The sequence below is a fragment of the Euprymna scolopes genome, chromosome 1 (assembly GCF_053919585.1).
Source record: "Euprymna scolopes isolate OS-2025 chromosome 1, ASM5391958v1, whole genome shotgun sequence".
Lineage (NCBI taxonomy): Eukaryota > Metazoa > Mollusca > Cephalopoda > Sepiida > Sepiolidae > Euprymna > Euprymna scolopes.
In genome coordinates, this window is record NC_136482.1 from 155,828,957 (window position 1) to 155,849,978 (window position 21,022).

Consider the following 21,022-nt stretch of genomic DNA (forward strand, 5'->3'; position numbering starts at 1 on the left):
CTTGTTGCATCTGTGTCCCCTTGACGTAAATACCCCAACTAACCCGCCAATCAGCAAAATCTTTCATCTTAGAGATCCACATATACTGGAAAGCTTTCTATTCTTATAATTTTTTTTCTCGTATTGTTTATCTCCGGAATGCCCTCCTTGCTCTTTAGTTACCTATCCTGAATATTTCATACTTCTGGGCATCATTTTGTATTATATCTGAAAACCTATCTTGTGCAGCCTCCGTCTTAGCTTCGTAGATTCTTTTGGTCATCTTTGTCATATCCATAGTGAAGATTAATAAAATATATTTCTACCCAACCTCATCAGGGGATATATAACAGGGTTCGCACAGACTTGAAAAATCCTTGAATTTTTACTTTTTCCTTGAAAAGGCCTTATTCTTATTATTACCTTGAAAAATCCTGGAAAATGTCTTGATAATGTTTTAAAAGGCCTTGAAAATTATATTTTTCATGTCCAGTAAAAGTTTGTGTCGAAATATTAAAAATAAAATTGAAATAAGTCTCCCTCTTTTTGCTTCGATTTATAATTAAAAAATTTTTTTTGTGGGTTGGGGGAGTGCGGCTGCCATAAATAAAAATGTTCCCCCTCCTCTAAAAGAACTTTCTTTCTGCGGACGGGACTCTCTAATGACGAATCTTCCCCAATCTTGAAAAAAAAATGTCATAACCTAAAATGAGCCCCCCCCCCCAAAAAAAATGGAGTTTATGTGGAAATTTAAAAGCCATAAAGCGAGTTAATATTTGAGATGAAATAAAAAGCATGTCAGTCGCAAAGTAACTTTTATTGGCTATGGTAACGTTTATTTGTCATATATTTGGATTTTTACGACTTGTTTGAATCACTGTAGATTGTAAAACAAACCCCAAATTTTGTTTTGAAAATTTGAATTTTGTCTGGGGAAGGCCTTGAAAAACTTTCAAAAGTCCTTGAAAATGGACATTGAAAATTTGTACAACCCCTGTAAAACTATATCTTAACTTTGTAGTAATGGGATTAATGTTTTTATTTGTGTGTGTATACATCAATGACCATATTTTAACTATATACTAATTTCCTTTTAGACAAGTTATGCTTAAAACCATCAATAGCTATGACTTTAGATACAAGTACTTCTTTCAAACTCCTTGGCTTAACGTTCACAGGGAACATGAGCTAGAACAGGTACATTGAGAACATTGCCAAGGCCACTGCGAAGAAGGTGGGCTCTCTCTAATGTGCTAGAAAGCTACTCATGCTTAAAAATATCCTGTATCTCTACAAGGCCACCATTCGCCCATGTATGGAGTATTATTGTCACATTTGGGTTGGTGCATCTGCTACTAGTCTCTCACTCCTAGACAAGATTTAAAAGAGAGTCACTAAACTGATAGGTCCTAAACTGTCACCAAAGCTTCAATCTCTGCCCCATCGACAAAACGTTGCATCCCTCTACAAGTATTTTAATGGTGAATGCTTGTACCCTTTTGATGTAAATACCCCCGACAAACCCGACAAGCAGCAAAATCCCACCTCTACACAATAGAGATCCCTATATGTAAGAAAGCCTTCTACTTTAATAGTTTCTTCCCCAGAATTGCTAGACTATGGAACTCCTTTCCGGGTTTCTGCTTTCCTAACTGTACTATGCAGAAGTTCTAGTGTAATGTGAACGGACATCTTGCTGCTCGACTCCCTACATAGTATCCCTGCAACTTATGCTCCCAATAGTAGCCCCCTACATCAAAGTGGCACTGTGCCTTGTTTGGGGTGATAATAGAATTAAAAAAAGAAAAAGAAAAGTGGAACACAACAGAGCAAAAAAAAAAAAAAAAAAGTTTAACTGAAATCTCTTTCTCTTTGTCTCTTCCAGATTCCTAATGATTCACAACAAACAGTCTTTTACCAACTTCAGGAAGATGATGATTTATCAAGTCTTGAAGGTGATGATCCTAAAGATCCATCACATCTGTCTCCCTATCCTGACCTTGATGGCATCAGTCGTTTGGAGGATGACTATTTATCTGAGTCAGACGCAGAATCAGCTTATGTTGAGGGTAAAGAATTGAACCGTTTTAATGGCCAAGGAGCATTGTCTCCAAGACGAATGGGTCAGTCAAAGGGCTCAGGTACCAAGGTTAAATTTTCTCGGTCCAACAGAAATGCTTCCCCTGATGGTGATGTCACAGAGAAACAACAGCTGACATCATCGGCATCAGAAAATACTCATTTTTCCAAGGTGAGACAAAATTGAATTGTTCTGATGTATTTGTTTTGTGATACATTATTTTTATATTGTTCTATTGTATTGCCTGAACTCTCTCTCTACGTGTTGTTGCCATCTTTTATTGAATCACCTTTGTGGCCTCAACTCAGCATTGTTGCAAATCTGACAAAAAAAAATTAGCAGTTCAAGTCTTTATTAAAACCTTGGTCAGAAATTTTTTAGAGACTGAGTTGAAATCCAAAACTGTCAGTTTTTTAAATTTGTACAAATGAGGCATAAGAGACTGCATGTGAACTCCTGATGCATGTCAGCATGAGGCTGCTGGAAAAGAGGTTGACCATTGCCACCCACCTTTTATCATGTCCTCAGAAGATTTTGTCCTCCTTTTTCATTATAAAGTACCACAATTTCCTACATTAGCTGTGAATGATGTTAGAATTAAACTGGATCATCCACCTTGGTATTATTTCAGATATTTCCTTCTTGACTTCTTGCACTACCAACGTTTCAGGGTCTAGTCTTATCTATTAATTTACAATATTTTAACCATATTTAGTGGAAGGGGGATATGATCCATACTTTTCCGAAGGATATTAGTGAAACTGATCCAATAACTTGAACTCAAACACAACATGCTGAGCAGGCAGTCCATGCTGATTACAAATGTCACTTCTTGCTAAATGATTAAAAATATGATCAAAAAGATTTAAAAAAAAAAAATCCACAAAAATGATTAAGAAAATAAAATATGCACAAAAAGATTAAGAAAATATAAACAAAAATGATTACAAAATGTAAACAAAAATGACTAAGAAAATGAAATATGCACAAAGATGATTAAAAAATATAAACAAAAATGATTAAAAAATATAAACAAAAATGATTACAAAATGTAAACAAAATGATTAAAAAATGTAAACAAAAATGATTAAAAAATATTCACAAAGATTATTAAAAAATATTCATAAAAATGATTAAAAAATATGCACAAAAATGATTAAAAAATGTAAACAAAAATGATTTAAAAATGTAAACAAAAATGATTAAGAAAATAAAATATGCACAAAAATGATTAAAAAATGTAAACAAAAATGATTAAGAAAATAAAATATGCACAAAAAAAGATAAAAATATTTAAAAAAAAACTGTAAATGAAAGATCTCATTTTTGTTTGTACCAGTCTAGATACAAGATAATTATATCTGTCATTGGATGTAAGATTGTTACTTATCTTTTGTTTGTATCTCTTATATGCTTTCTAGAATAGCTAAGTTTGCATTTTAAACATTCATTTTTTTAATCTCTCACACCACTGAGCTCATATTTGAATTCTGGCAGACAGTATGCATGTTGATTTTTGTTAACTCAATTACAGTTATGTGCTTATACAAAATACAACAAAAAATAAAAACATCTTCATTTAAATTAGCAAATACAAACTTGGTATTGAGATTGGAACATGATTAAAAAAAAAAAAAAAAAAATCAGGTCGCAGCTTCTCAAATTCTATGAAAAATGGTGTGATGTTAAAATAACAAATAAAACCATGACCTATTTTTATTGCCGAAATCTAATTGTAGTAAAAATGAACAACGTTCTAACATTATTTTGAACTTAGGGCCCCAGTTTGATATTCTATTCTTTTAAGGATTTTTTAAAAAATATTGAGTTTGTTTTTATTATGATAAAACTATGTTATGGCCTTGTGAACCTCTAATAATCAAGATAAACACAGTCGTATAATTAACAAAAATATGCATCATTATTCTAAGGCCATAACTGCCAAAACATTTAGTTGTAACTGTATTTAATTTATTGTGCCTGGGTAAGTTCATTTATTCTTGAAATAGGTAGATATGCTTATACCATAACTAACTATTATTTTTTGCTGCAGTCTAACCCCTTGGATGAACGACCTATATCTTCCAAGCTGGGACGTATGTATTTTCTTTATCTTTCCCTTTTTTTTTTTTTTTTTTTAAATCGATTTTACATTTTTATTGCTAAATATCTGTCTTTAATATGAATTAAAATATTTTGCTTTTTTGTTTTGCCTTGTAATAAAAATTGTCTCCATTTTTTTTTTTTTTTTTTTTTTTTTTTTTCATTTAGGAAAGAAGACATTTGAAGAATTGGTTGAAGAACAACTAAAAGAGGAAAAGGTTTTTAATTTCTTTTTAATTGTTTCAACTATTTTTAAATTTTATTTTTTTTATTTTATTATCAATTTTGTGCAATCTGAATGACACTATTTTCCCTCAAGATTTTATTGCTAATCATGCTAAATCAGCAACAGTTTAAGATGCAAATTTATTGTATCTTATTGGAGGGGGTGGGAAGCGTTGCATGGTGTCATTACCAGTAGTTGATGTTAGAGTTGCTCTAGCAAGATTACTTGAGAGAAAAGCGATTCATATCTTTTCCAAGTATATTAGAGTGATACAAAATATCCAACAAAATCCTTACACTAGCAATACACATGGCCATTAAAACGCTTTGGATAATCATAGATTTCAAGGGGCTTCTGCTAAAATAGTCATATTTTAAAAACCAAAGCACTTTAAGTCTTCAAAATTCCACCGTTTTGTTCGGAAATGAATACACTTTCAAATAAATTAGTAAATAATAATGTACATTATATATTTTTAGAGTTTTAAGCAAATAAAGTGATAAAAATGTGATCATAAAACAGCATTTTTGGTAAGATTTTGTAACGACCCCCCCGCCCTCCGATTTGTAAACACTCGTACTGTGTTTCTGTTAAGAATTTTTTAATGAAATTTGGAAATTAGCTAAAAGAGATATCATTTTTAATAATTTTGAGTGTCCGAAATTCATTTGGCCACTCGTTTTTTTGTTGTGTTAAAAGATGATTTCAAAATGACGTGTATGGAAAATTTTGAAAAAACTTTTCTTTGTACACTTACTATTAAATAAAACAATCTTTTTACTATGTTTATTCGTTAAAAAGATGATTGGACAGTGTTTTCTTTAGTGGTACGTAGCAATTTAAAAACATAATATCCGAAAAAATCTTTATGAATTTGAATCAAGACTTCTGTAGGAGCAGCAGCAGCGATAGCATGGCGTAAACAGACGTTTTGTTTTTGTTGTTCATTTTTATTCCAGATCGATTTTTTTTTTTTTTTAATTGAAAATCTGGTTATAAAAAAAATTTCTTACATGTTTAGTTAGAGCTATTTTGTTATCAACCATACAAATATTTTTAAAAATTGAGTAGTATTAAATTTTAAAATATTTGAACAAGCGAAGATGTGAAATACGATTGTTTTGGTTCACGTGTACGAACGGTCACACTTTTAATGTTCGTCCTTTAAAAAATGTTTTCAGTGAATTATTATCAAATGGAAACTAATCTACCCGATTATTAAAATAAAATAAAAAACAATAATCAATATTTAAATATTTGTAGGAGGTGCTCAGTTAAAAAATAAAAACTGTAGAAAAAGACATGAAATGTAATTAAAAATCAAAATAACATTAATTCAAAATTTTTAACAATTTGTCAGCTTTAGCAAAAACTTGTTTCTTATTTTATATTTAAATAGGTGAGGCAAAAATACTTGATATTTTTCCAAGCATCATGTTTTCTGTTAGAGGGACGTCACTTTTTTAAATAACATTTATTTTGTCTGTTTGTCATAATTCTTGTAAAGTTTCACAATGAGTATCAAACACCCTCATAAAAAAAAAACAAAAAAAAACTCGCTTAATTCTATGTCTAATCCTAGGTATGAGTGGTAAACCTCCTCCTAAAACCTTTAGTCTTAACAATAACACTGAGTACAAGTGGCAGAGCTCCCCTCTAAACAAACTTCCTCTGTGAGCTCATATAAGCATAAAAAAAAGCATAAAGAACATTTAAAGAAAAGTGCACATGATTAATCTCCCATAAAAAAAAATAAATTGGTCAACTGCCCTAAAACGCTAGAATCGTCTTGAAATGGTGAATTATTTTACATTTATGTGAAACCAACCCCCACTCTAAATTCTAAAATTGTTTTTGTTTTGTTTCTATCAAGTCTTCAGGATGTTCACACGTAATTTTCCTTAGCCCTATCATTAACCCAAAGTCAGAGTGGCAACCTCCCTACCTTCTCATAATTGCACAAAGACCCTCATAAAACCATGCATAATTGCCTTTTAGAAAAACAAAACAAAACTAAAAAACACCCAGGATTTATCTATCATAGGAAAAGGGGGTGGGTAACTGAATGATTCAAAATGGGAAATCATTTTACATTAAATTCTAAAATAATTTTTGTTCATCTTTTATTAAAGTTTTTCAAGTTGTTCACATGCAATTGTCTATAAAGGCAGAATCACATATTTTGGAGAGATGGTCAGGGGTAACAGAAGGTATTAATCTACAATAATACCAAAGAAATATTGCAATATATTAATTTTTAACCAATCCTAGATTTCGATTTCAGTTTTTGGCACATAAAATGCATTACAATTCAACTTTGTTTTCTAACTTCTTTTCTTTTAATGAATACATGGCATTTTTAAGCCATCGCAGCATATTTATGTGAATTTACTGCAGATTATTTGGAAACCATTCATTTCTCGATATTTTCAGTAGCATATTCAGATTCCTTGCGCAAAATACACTTATGGTAAATTTCATTGCTTAGTCTTGTGTTTTAACAAAGATATAGCATTTTTACTGAAAAAGTAGTGTAAAAAATGTGACAAATTGCATATGGTCTTAAAGAGGGGAAAATATTCAAATGCACAAGGCATAAAAATAGTCATAACTTCCTTGATTTTAATTGGATTTAAAAAATTTAAAAAGATTCTTTCTTATCTTATCAAGCTCTTTCTATAGATACCAATATTGAAATATTTTAAGCCATTTAAAATTTTTCATGTGCATCTGACACAAATTGCCTCACCACAGCCACTTCCTCATAACACTTGATGCTTCAACTCTGTACCAATTGGCTGTTTTCTGGTTTTATTAGATCAGTGGCCCTCAACCTTTTTTACCCATGGACTCCTTTTTCCTTCTTGGACCCTCTCATAACTATTGGTCATAGTGTGGGAGGGTGAAGGTCAGACAGACATTATAATAGAAAACTGACTGCCTGAAGCGCATACTTAAAACCAGCTCCTATCACTTTTTTCTATTTTTTTTCTATTGCTTTCAAGGCAATTTTATGGAAATTTTTTTAAATCTATAAAATACGTTCAAATTCGTTTGAATGTCTACTTTAACTTTTTTTTTTACACAAACCTGCTCTATCTAGGGTGTTGATCACATATAAAATCTAATATATACTATTTACCAAATGTATATGCACCACCTCTATAAAAAATATTGATCAATTTTGATTCATCATATACCACTGACTAAGTACAATAATGTATTCTTACATGCACCTGCTGAATGTAGCTGTTCTACCTAGGATATTCAGCCATTTGAATTAACTAATGCCATTTACAAAATATGATTGTACCTGGAAAAATCCAAGTAGAACAAATAGTACCAGTCAATTCCTAGGTTCTGTCCCACACCTTTTCACAATAATATGAAGAGAAATTATGTTAATAATGGCAATAGTCCAAAGAGATTTTATGTATATCACTTACCAAATGTAATACAATAATCTTAGAAATTGGTGGATCATACTATTTTGTCACATTTTCCTTGGAAGATGATCTTGTCTTGGTAAACTACTTTGATAGTGTTGGATTATTTATTTATTTATTTATTTTTTTACAAAGGAGTCACCACTTATCAAGACCCAGAGGCCACTCGAGGATCAATGAGTGTACAGTAGTCAATGGAAAATGTTGTAGTAATCGTTAATAGTGAAAATTTGATAAATTGAATTACTTAAGGGGATGGCTCATGAAGAACTTGTTTATGTTGGACTTGAAGACTACTATATTGTAGCCAATTTGAAAATAGGAAAACGGAGGAGTTCCACAGGTGGCAGTTCTAAGAAAGAAGCTTTGTTCATTTCGGTTTAGGTACAGATAAAGAGTGGAGAAAATTATTGAAGTAGTTTCAGCTAGACGAGTGTTTTTCGTGAAAATCAGGCTAGGGCGGGGGGGGGGGAGACCATAGATTGGAGCTCAGACGAGCACTTGCCAAGAAAATAACAATAAAGCAGAGACAGGTTCTCAACGTCTCTTCTGTGAGAAAGAGGTTGCAGGAAAGAGAAAAGGGGATCCCCCTACTATGCTACAAAGTCTATTTTGAACTCTGTCAAGGCAGGAGAATGTGCTTCTAGCAGCTCCTGCCCAGATGTGGCAACAGTACTCTATCGTTGGACGTACTTGGCTCTTATACAGATAGAGAATTGCACCAGCAGTGAGATATCTCCTGAAGCGGTAGAATGATTTCACCATTTTTCCAGAAACCTTCACAACGGATTTGATATACATGTTCCATTTCAGGTCAGGAGTAAAGGTCAGACCCAGAAGTTTGTCCAAGCATGGAGCCTCCCCAAGATGAGAGCCATTCATTTCAATTGAGGATCAGAGCATTGATGATGTAAAGATAGGAGCTTGGTTATAGATACATTAAAATTAACCAGCCATCTCTTTCCTCATTGTACCATGTGTTCAAGATCAGAGGAGAGAGAATCAGAGAGAACTTGGTCATTTACTGCCTTTAAAGTGTTGCCATAGATGGTAGTGTCATCAGCATAAATGTTTACAAATGATTTTAGGATGTGATTTGGGAGATCATTGATGTAGATCAGAGAGTTGGGCCCAGGATGGACCTCCGAGGGACTCCAGCATTAATACTGTGAGAGTCTGATTTCTGCCCATCAACCACTATTATGAAACTATCAGAGAGAAATGATTTAATAATTGAGAAGACATTTCCAGCTATAGTGTAGCTGGAAATCTTGTAGAGTAGACCTTTAAAAGCCAATATTACAGATTACCATTGTATATTTTCTTATAGAGGTTTTATGAGTTGTGTACCTGTTCCTGTATGACATTAATGCTGGGTGTATTCTGACAACTTTCTCCAAAGGAGGACATTTCTAGGGAATGTAAAATTCACAAACGCACCTCAATTGTATGTATATCTTGGTCAGTGGAAACAATGTTATTGTTTTGTAGTTTTTACGTTTTTGTTTGCAAATTTACATATGTTAAGGCCTAAAACTGCACCGTTTGTTCATTTTCACCAGGATTTGATGTCCCCTGGGGACTTTTAGGGCTAAATGGAGGCGGAGGGGGGGGAAATGCTGAATATAGTCATTTTTTTATGCCTCGTTCACTGTGCACTCATGGGGGACCATGCATGCTTCACTTATCTTATAGAGGTTTTATTAGTGGTGTACCTGTATGGCATTAATGCTGGGTGTATTCTGACAACTTTCTCCAAAGGAGGACATTTCTAGGGAATTTAAAATGCACAAACTCTCCCCAATTGCATGTATATCTTGGTCAATGGAAACAGCGTTATTGTTTTACAGTTTCTCATAGTTATCGATGGTGTTCCATGGAATTGGGAAATTAATTTCAAATTCAATTGCTTCTATAAAGTTCACTGATATTCTTTCTTCTCAACTATTCTATATAATAGGTACTGTTTTTTGACATTACATAACAAACGGACCGCTATGTCATAAAACAAAGTGATCTATTTTGTTTGATAAATTTTTTGCATTCAGGTCAGACAGACATTATAATAGAAAACTGACTGTCTGAAGTGCATATTTAAAACCACCTCCTATCACTTTTTTTCTATTTTTTTCAAGGCAATTTTATGGAAATTTTTTTAAATCTATAAAAGATGTTAAAATTTGTTTGAATGTCTACTTTAACTTTTTTTACACAAACCTGCTCTATCTAGGGTGTTGATGACATATAAATCTAATATATACTATTTACCAAATGTAATACTGTATATGCACCACCTCTATAAAGAATATTGATCAATTTTGGATTGATGTTGAATTTTTTTTTTTTTTTTTTTTTTTCAGGAAAATCAATCAAATTCATCCACAAATGTTGTTGTCAAACGTCCCTTTCTTCGTCGTGGTGAAGGCATTGCTCGTTTCCACCCTCCACCTGACGAGAAATCCATCCAGAGAATGAAGAAAGGTCCAAGATCGGTGTCAAGTGTTCCACCAGCAACCGTTCCTCCAAAAGAAGCTAATCGAAGACCACTATCACAACCGATTCTGTCAACTAAAAAAACAAACAAAGTCAGTGATTTTCAGTTTTTCTCACTTTTTATGGTTTTCCGCAAGTTGAATTTTGGAAAGCATAAAAAGATTTTTTTTTTACATTTTCTTCACTGTTTTGTATATTTCTGCTATGTGTAAAAGAATGACAAATGCATTTGTATAATGATGTCATAGTTCCTATTTGCTATGCCTTCCCTCGGGAAAGAGTTAGACATCAGGGTTGTTTTTTTAACATAGAGAAAAGGAACACAAGATACTACACTTTGATCTTGGCCCGATGTGAATGAATACATATGGTAAGTGGTGGAGAGTGTACAGGAGTTAACAAAAGTTGAGTTTTAGAATTTGCTAGTCCGCCACTTCTTGTCAATGCCACTTGCAGTTAATATAACAGTTTTGGATATCCACACATCCTCAACTGCCACTCCCATTCTGAGATTTTGTCTAAACACTCAATGCAGCTATGTCCTTTGTGGAACATGGCTTCCAGTCATGTATTATTTATTTAGCAAATGGATGTATTTTGTCCAGTGCATCTGCAGGTGTCCTTACAGGTATCTCTGCATCACTCCAATAATTGTTATTTTTCTGGCCAGGTGCTATATCTGGTAACTTATAGATGGATATTCATGTTATTTGGATTCATCAGACTACTGTTCTCATCTTGAGTGATTTTCACAATCTTCTTCAGGTGTATCTTGTTGAACTTTGGGATGTTTCTGTCGAACTCACACTCAAGATGAGAACAGTAGTCTGATGAATCCAAACAATACGAATATCTAATCCTCATCTCAAAATTCAGAAATGTCTTATAGATGAATATTTAACATCTACAAATAAGTTATCCAACTCAGAATAAATGACCAAAAGGACTCTAAAATCAGCAACATATCCAAGTGGAGTAAAGATATTTCTTAAAAATGCATTATTTAAAAAATATCAACATTTAAAGCAAAAATATACAAGCGATAAAGACTTAAATTTCAATTACAATTTTACCTGTTTTACCTATATCACGTAGGTAAAGTTTTGTTTAAAAATGAATTTAAAAAATATATTTACACAGAATTGTAATAGTTTAAAAATTACTAAATTAAATTTCATTTGATAGCTATTTTATATGAACTGTCGAGAAGCATGATAAAATGAAGATTTACCTCTTTGAATGTGTTATTTTCTATCAAAAGAGTTATAATGGTGTGGAGTTCAAAGGATTTTATTGTGTCAATGCTGTTGTAGGATGTTGTTTTAGTGTAGAAGAAATAAACAAAATCTTTTTTTTTTTTCATAAGTTTTCGTTGGAGATACGGTTTTCTCAAAGGCAACATTTTAAACTAACCATAAAGAAGGTTGTAATTTGTGAGGAGTCGAAAACAAAGCAAAGCAATTTCAATGAAAACTTATTCTTGAAATATTTTTAATTGTATTGTAAAAATGTTACATAATGGGAGTATCAATCCTTTATAAATCAAGCAATGACACAGGTTATATAGCAGATGGATGTATATGAAGCGCTACTGATCTCTTTAAACCAGGTTTTCCCAATGTGGTCTTTATCGCCCACCAGCGGGGCGTTAAAAGATTTCAAGTGGGCGGTGACCAAATTTATTGTGTAGGGGGTCCTTGAGATTCTTTGAAAGAGGCGGTGAAAGATTGAGAGCTTCTCGTAACATTACTAGGTGTTTCTTAACTTGTTGCTGGTCATCAGCAACAATCTTCACATTGATCGATGATTCCTGTGATTATTGTTCTGATTTTTATTTTATTGATTATTGTATTAGCAATGCTATGACAATTGACCCACTTGATTTATAGTCGTTACACTTGTTTTTAATCAGAAAAATCAAACCACTAAAATCAAACCGTGTAATGTTGACAAAGCCTTTCAAGTGTTTTCTGAATCTGATTGATTTCTGATTCAACATTCTCGAACAGCTAGACTTTGGAATTCCCTTCCTGCTGCCTGCTTCCCTGGCTGTACAGAAGTTTAAATATAGCATAAACAAATATCTTGTTAATCTTTCCTAGACATGACCCCAAATAGTAGCCCCTTACGTCCAAGTGGTGATATGCTTTGTACAGGGTGAACAGGAATAAAAAAAAAAAAAAAGAAAAAAAAGTCTTTCTCAACGAATGGTTTTGGGTATAGAAACTGAATGGATGTAGTTTAACGTGGTGATCCAAGACTTTTTCTATCAAATATGTTACCAAATATTCCAAAACTTGTTGCCGATCAGCAACAACAATTTGCACATTGATCGGTGATTCCTGTGATTATTATTCTGATTTTTATTTCATTAATCATTGTATTAGCAATGATAATTGACCCACTTGATTTATAGTCGTTACTGTTCCCATTCAATCGACAGTGTAGAATTTTGTTGAATAAACTGTATGAATAGTCAATCATTTATTTTCACTTTAATAATGTACCACTACTACTAACATTATTATGTAAGGATTCATGTATGAGAGGGGGGGTAGTAGGGGTGGGAGCATTTGCTGAAAAAGGTTGGGAAACCCTGCTTTAAACGTATGTACAGAATAAATAATTCATGTGTGTTGTTACACGGGTCGTATCATCTAGTGTTGTGTATACATAAGATATAAATCGTGTCTCTGCAGAAATGTGTGTATAAAATACAGTGTTTTCACATTGTGCAGATGTGGGAATGCATGTAGGCTTTTTACACGTTTTAACAGTTCAATAAATGTATGTATAGAACATATCTTTGTCTGCGTGGCACAGAGACAAAGGGGGCATAACTCGTACAGTTCCATGGTTCTTTTCGATCGCTGGCGATTTGGTACTTGTGGAAGCTGAAAGAAAGACTTCCATGGAATATTAACAGTAAAGACAACTTCTTTGTCTTTACTGTAGCTTTTATTTTCAGACTTCACTGTTCCGTGGCTATTTTGGAGTAAAAAAATTTTAGTTAGATTCTCTTGCATCTTCAATGCAGTATCCTAAAAGCTCCCAGGAACTAAAGTATCGACTTCTCGCGAGCAGTAACTGGCAAAACTCTCTTTCAGCTAATGTAATTCTTGTTCTAAAGAATGACTATTTCTTTGTTCTTAATGTTAACCCACTCCAACAATGTAATTGCGTCATTCATTACACTTGCCAAAAGGTCAACCCTCTGCCAATGAAAAACATCCTAAATATGCTTGTCATAAATTCAGTTTTAACTTATTATTTTTTCGAACTATTTTCCATTCTTCCTTTTATTTATTGTAAATATTTACCATTATCTGTGAAATATTTACCTGCCTTTATTTATTTTATTCAAATATCAAAACTGTGTCCAAACTAGCTAAGATAACCGACCCTTTCAATTTGCAGGGTCCGAATCTGCTACAAATACAAATCTAAGGAGTGAAATGGTTTTTGTTGATTTTAGTTGTAATTTTATATACATGCTATTTTATACTCAAAATATTTAAAACTCTTTTTTTTTTGTTTTATTGGTATGCCAAAAAATTTATTGTCAATATCACCCTTTATGACCTGAATTATGATGTAGATAATTAAAAAAATATTTATTTTTAATTTTAGTTAGTTTTAAAGGGTAATGATCATATGATTGTCTGTAAACTGGAAAAAAGGGCACTTCTACAGAATTGGGTCAAGATTTTGTAGTCGATAAATGGAGTTTTCAGATAAAAAACAATAGTTTCAATTAATTTTTTTTTTATCAATTCTAATAAGTTACAATGGTAGCTTCCAAATTATGCGATCGAAATTACCTGAATATTACTGAATTATATAAATATAAAACAAACTTTAATTGTGTTAGCAGGTGAAAAACTGCAGCCATCTTGTTTAAATCAAAATGGAAAATTACCTCCCTTTTAAATTCTTCTGTGTTTACGATCATTTTCATCAAATTCTATTTTTTATTTCCGTTAATAAATAATTTTCTACCTTATCGATTTTCGTAATTTTTTAATACAATCATCTTAAAAATACAAGGAATATGTAAATATCATTGTTTTCATGTGAAATTCAGTATTACGATTTCTGAAATTTCGTCCCAATAGTGTAGAAGCGCTGAAAAACGTATATTTCAATAAAAAAAATACTGAGCTAATGTACAAGGCGTGTTTGAATCAATTCTCACTTTATTTATACCGTTAAATTCATTTATTTACAACTGAATGAATTAGTTCATCCCGGTCATAAAGCGTTACTACTAAGTTTATGGTATTATTTCATTCTCTATGCAGAAAGTGGATATTCAACAGTATGGTGAGGGTAATAGTTATAAGCATGTAGTAATATAAATAACACCTCATGTCAGAAATCCACTATTCTATAATAAAGACCAATGTGTACTTATTCATATCTATATAAATATCCACCTAATCAAGCAAAAGTTAGCAAGTAAAAAGAAACCTGCTAAATGAAACTATTTGAAATGTTTAGAGGAAGGGGGAAAGCAAATGGCAAGTCAGACAACCCACTCCCTACTTTACCATTTGAAATGAATTCAGAAAGAAATCTCCTATATAGTATATAAGTATGCTATGTATATAGATAACATTATATCTGATACTAATTTAAATAAAAGATAAACGTTTGAAGAAATGAGATTGAAAATGGTATGCATTATATTTTCCTAGGCTGTGAAATTGAGTGTGAAACCACCAAAATATCCGAGCAGTCGTCAAAAGTTGAAATTGGGAGGATCTCTTAAACCTGTGCCTTCTGTGACCCCTGTCCCCAGTGAAGACCCACGCAAATCTGTGCCTTTAACCTCCTCATCCTCTTTACAAAGTGACCAATATGCTACCAGTTTCTCATCTGTTTCCAATGCCGTTCCAACCAGTTCAAAGGAAGTGGAGAAGATCCTAAGGGCAATCTATGATGGAGAACCAGTTGAAAATGGAGAACTAAGCGATCCAGATTCCAAGAAAGCTGAAAGGAACAGTCCTACTGACAGTATAGAGGTGAGTGCTTTTGTCTTTTCGGTTGGGGGTGGAGTCTGTTATTATGCTTACGGGTAGATGGAAATTATTTTACATTCTTAGAATGAAATTAAAATCAAGGGAGAATTAAAAACATGATCTATTTTGGTAATTCATTTTGTTATTAATTTAGAATAGATGCGCCCTCCGGATGCAAACAATAGTTTTATGAATGTACCTAAAAAAATTGCAATTCTTTTTTTTTCCTACTCTTTTAGTCACTTTCTCATGAAATTTTTACACAGAGCTGTTCCCTATGAATATAGGCAGAGAATTAGATAGATTGGCATGAGTGAAGACTAAATTTTGGACACTCCTCAACACCAGATAGTCCACCATAATTTTTTTTTTTTTTTTGCAAGTAAACCTATACAATAAAATATAACTCTAATCTAATCTAACTTGACCTTGTCTTAACAAAAAAAAAAAATCTGACATTATCTAACAAATAAAAATAAAACTAACTTGATTCAATAAATGAATCAAAATACCTTACATAACTTGATAACTTGATTTAAGAAAAAAGAATTTAGCATTAAATAACCAAAAAAGGTTGATATGCCATAATGCAAAAGAATCAACCAACCACAATAACTTTTTGCATTTCATCTTTTGCGAATGGACAATCTTATTTATTAAAATGTGAGTAATAGTTTGCTAACATACTTCCTAACTTCCACTATGTCTGCTACTGGAAACGGTGACAAGGCAAATCATTTCCTTAGCTTTTTTTTCTCTCATGCCTATATCTCCCTCTTTTTTTTTTATTATGTTTTTCTCATCATTTTTTTTTTTATTTAATAATCATTGTTTTTTGGATCAAAATTTAATAATCAAGTTTTTTGGATCTTATTTTGATTAAGAATTAATTAAATTAGTTTTTTTTTTTTTTTTTTTTTTTGAAAGAATTATTGAATACACCTTTTCTACTCTTTTTTTCCCCCAATAATATCCTTTTCTTATATTTTATTTCAATAAATCACTTCACAATAGAAATACTGAAGAACAATAAAAGTGAAGAAATTGATTTGCCTTGTTACCGCTTCCGGTAGCACTAGGCCAGAAATTAGTAAGTATGTTAGTTGACTATAACCAAAATATATGCAGAAGGTGCTAACATACAAACTAAAGTACATATGTACTATAGATTCCAAAGCAGCTGAGCTTATCTTTTGCAAATTTCACATTAAGGTAATTTATATTTCTGGCAGTGTTCTTAGATATGTTTTGTACAGAAATTCATTCGACAAGTATTGAAAATTGAAAACATCCGATCTTACAAATAGACTCCTCTCATAGATAAAAAGGATTTTTACCAGGGAATATTTTAGGTTACACCAGTGTCACCTAAAATATTCCTCTGTAAAAATTCATTTTTTTCTAAGAGAAGAAAGACTATTTTTAAGATCGTCAAGTCCAACTATCAGCTGACGTGGTATTGTAAACAAACACAGACGGAATTTGATGAACAACATTATCATTATTATTTAAAAAAAATTTTTTTGTGAATTTATCCAAATCCATCGGACAAAGTATTCATCGTAATATGAAATATATAATTTTCAGAATATGTGAGAGAATATATAATTATTTCCACAGCCAGACAACGTCGCAGTTCACAAGATCCATGAAAGCCAACAAACTGGAATTCCAAGACTAGAGTTTCGCCCTCATTTGGGCTCATCAGTTAGACACATCCGAACTCAGGATTTGAAACCCAAGTCTCTTACATGCGAGGCAAGTACTCTGATCACATCCCTTGTTCGAGACGAAAGCAGGTTTATTCCACTTTTGGATTTTGTTGCAGTTTACTTGATCTATGATAGTTAATAAGACTTTCTTGTGTGCGTTGCGTTTGCTCAGTTGGTAGAGTGATTGCCTCGCATGCAGGAGACTCAGATTTTGATTCCTGAGTTTGGATGTGTCTAACTGATGAGCCCAAATGAGGGCGAAACTCGAGTCTTGGACTTCCGGTTTGTTGGCTTTTATCGCTCTTATGAGCTGCAAGGTTGTCTTGCTGTGGAAATAGTCTATATATGATTGATTCGAAAATAATACACACACAATCTGCATAAATCAAAATATCATGTTCAAGTGTATTGTAATACTGGGCAATGATGGGCGTCCAGTTAGTCTTAAGTAAAAAGCTTGAATGAAAATTAGAGTTAGTATTTATTTCTCTATCACCGCAAGAAATTTGACATAGCAGTGAGAAGTCAGCACTCCAGAGGAGCACTCTGATCTTGCAAAAGATGCCTGTGCAGTCCCAATATAAAAACGTTTTCAAGAACAGAATATTCTGATTGCTTGTGTTATGTTGATTAATCGGACTATTATTATCATCTTGGCACAAAGTTTCGGTCGCAATTATTCTGCGACCTTCTTCGAATGTTAAGAACATGCTTCTTTTCCTACTAAGGAAAAAGAGGGTTGGCTCGGCATTACAAGAATTCGAACCGTTTGCTTGAGGGTGGGTCCGTAGACTATAAAGAAGGTTCAATCATCAGGGCTCACTAAGATATTTGTTGTTGACGTCTCTAATTACAAAATCACGAAAAAAGAAAACAGTATAGGCTCATTACAAGGGAGGTAACTTCACAATAACAAAAACTCTTTTTTTCTTAGAGTTGTCCCCCTTACATCGTGTTTTTAATAACAACAAAAAAATAACATTTTTTTTTCACTAATATTAACAATTAGTATAGATATCCCGAAAAATTGAGCCGTAGAAAAACTTTTAACAAATATCTTAGTGAACCCTGATGATTGAACCTTCTTTTTGATCCACGGTTTGAATTTTTGTAATGCAGTATTTCTTTAGTAGGAAAAGAAGCATGTTCTCAACACCCAAAGAAGGTCGCAGGTTAATAACACCCAAGATGAGAATAATAGTCTGATTAATCAACATAACAAAAGCATTCACATCTCATCTAAATAATTCAAAATTAGAATATTCTGATGTTCACGTAATATTTAAAAAAAATCTTCAGACTACAATTGATTTAGCACCATACTTTTTGGTTATAACACTTTTTTTGTTAAAAATAATTAAGTAATTAAACTTAATTATTTTTAACATAGGACATTGTAAGTTTAATGTAACTTGATTCTTCTGGTTCTGATATTCCCCAAGGATTTCTTCACCTTCCTCTAAATTTTTATTATATTTAGAAGTGGGGGTAAACAAAGTAATAAGTGGAAAAGGTAAAGCTCAAAGTGATTGATAGACAAGTAGACATTTCATTTAATTTGTAAAGATTAAAATAATGTTAGTTTCATGAATTTCAAATAGATCTAATGATTTTTTTTTTTCCCAGATAGAGAAAACAGACTTGGCTGAATTTGAATACATGGAACAAATGGCTGATGATATGTCGTTCTGCAGTGATACTTCAGTGGTAATCAAATTTATGGACAAACGTCTTCCAGTTCAAGTTAGTGATCATTTTTTTTTTTTTACATTTTATTTATTCATTGTTTTTTTATTTATTTATTTAATCCTAAATTGATATGATTCTAAACATACAGCAGATGACAAATACAACCCAATTCGACAAAGTAACTCTTATGATTAAAATTACCAATTTTCTTTCTTGTTTTAAATAGCAAAAATATCTGGAAAATAAGTAATGGAATTTTTTCCTTAAAATTTCTCCTTCAACTGATATTCTGCGAGTTTGATTTATAAGTTACTAGCAAGGGTACCTGGCATTGTTCAGGGTCATATAAATTTAAATAGAAGTGACATTATGTGTAATATCTTTATATTAAAATTTCTATCTCTTGTGTATCTTTGTTTCTCTATTTTCTTCTTCTCTTTTTATCACCTTTATCCGTAAACCTTTTAGTATCTTTCGCCTGACTCATTCTTCTCTTTTGTTTATGCTGTGCTGAAAAAATGTAATTAAGATACTGGAGCTACCTTTTTTCAAATATAATACTGCATTCTCATATCTATTGCTTCGGGGCAACTCCAAGTAGAACAAAACAATGACATTCTTGAATAAATGGAAATTGCATTCACTCCACTCGCTTTAACAATAATATGGAGAGAAATTTAAAAGAAAAGATCTTAAAAATATATATGAAATAAAGTAATTTTCAGATCGCTATCTGCTTCAGCCATTTCCTGTACTGACTCCTTAAAAAAATATATGAAATAAAGTAATTTTCACATCGTAAATTGGTACATCTATTTCTGGGACTGACTCTACATACCCTACTCTTATTTATTTTATTTTATTTTATTTTTTTACAAGGAAGTCAACCACTTATCATGACCCGGAGGCCACTCGGGGATAAGGGTTATTGCGTGTACAGTAATCAATGGGATAATATCGTAGTAATTGCTAGTAATGGAGATCTGATAAAGTATCTTACTTAAGGGGGGGGGTCATCAGAAACTTGTTTATGTTGGACTTGAATAGATCCAAGTTGGAGTTAGGTGGGAAGCAGGCAAACGGAAGAGAGTTCAACAGGCGTGCACTTCTTAGAAAGAAGCTTTGTTCATGGAATCTATGTTTTGATTTAGCCACAGATAAAGGGTGGGGAAAATTACTGACAGTGGTTTCAGCTAGACGGGTGTTTTTCGTGAAAGATTTGCGAGGGGAGGACCAGAGATTGGAGTTCAGACGAGCACTTCCCATGGAAATAATGATAAAACAACGACAGGCTCGCAACGTCCCTTCTGTGAGAGAAAGGTTGCAGAGAAGAGAAAAGGGCACCCCCCCACTAGGCTACGAAGTCTATTTTGTACTCTGTCAAGGCAGGATAGGCTGTTTTTAGCAGCTCCTGCCCAGATATGGCAGCAGTACTCCATCCTTGGACGTACTTGGCTTTTATATAGATAGAGAATTGCATCAGCAGTGAGATATCTACTGGAGCAGTAGAAGGATCCCACCATCTTTCCAGTGACCCTGGCAACAGATTTGATGTACATGTTCCATTTCAGATCAGGAGTAAAGATCAAGCCCAGAAGCTTGTCAAAACATGAGGCCTCCCCAAGATGAGAGCCATTCATTTCAATTGATGCCAGATGGGGATCAGAGCATTGATGATGTAAAGATAGGAGTTTGGTTTTAGATGCATTAAAAGTAACCAGCCACCTCTTCCCCCATTGTACCACGTGCTCAAGATCAGAGGAGAGAACCTCTTATAAATAATATAGAAAATAAAATAATTTTCAGATCGTAAACTGCTCCAACCATTTCTAAGGACCAACTCCATATACATCGCCTCTTAAAAATATATATGAAATAAAGAACTTTTCAGATCGTAAACTGCTCCAGTTGAATTCAACTGATATTCTGTGAGGTTGCGTTATTGGTTATGGCAAATCCACCCTTAGGTTATTTGATGCTAAAATGTAATACTGATTGCAAATTATATGTGTTTCATATTTAGCACAAGTTATTTTACCTATAGTGAATAGAGTATTATGAGTTTATGCCTTTCTCAACAATATGAGTGCGTAAATGGCCACAATAAGATTTCATAGTACATGAGTATATCCATTAGTTTCATAGCGGTCTTTAGAGTAGTGGTTCCTAATCTTTTTCCAATGAGGATCTTTTCAACTTTTTGTGACTTTATCCAAAAACAAAACCAACTTTTTTAAAAGAAAGAGTGTATAAATGTTATAAGAAGCAAAAAA

The 21,022-nt window shown here is 32.6% G+C and overlaps 1 protein-coding gene across 2 annotated transcripts in view; it reads left to right on the forward strand.

The window, feature by feature from the left end:
• LOC145276814 (uncharacterized) overlaps nt 1-21,022 on the forward strand; it is a 124,090-nt gene that overhangs the window by 33,602 nt on the left and 69,466 nt on the right. For both annotated transcript variants that reach the window (XM_080128149.1, XM_080128156.1), the window contains exons 5-10: nt 1,865-2,230; nt 4,113-4,155; nt 4,331-4,380; nt 10,195-10,419; nt 15,025-15,351; nt 18,687-18,803. In XM_080128149.1, the coding sequence (XP_079984275.1) occupies nt 1,865-2,230; nt 4,113-4,155; nt 4,331-4,380; nt 10,195-10,419; nt 15,025-15,351; nt 18,687-18,803 (1,128 nt within the window). The remainder of the gene's footprint in view (nt 1-1,864; nt 2,231-4,112; nt 4,156-4,330; nt 4,381-10,194; nt 10,420-15,024; nt 15,352-18,686; nt 18,804-21,022) is intronic.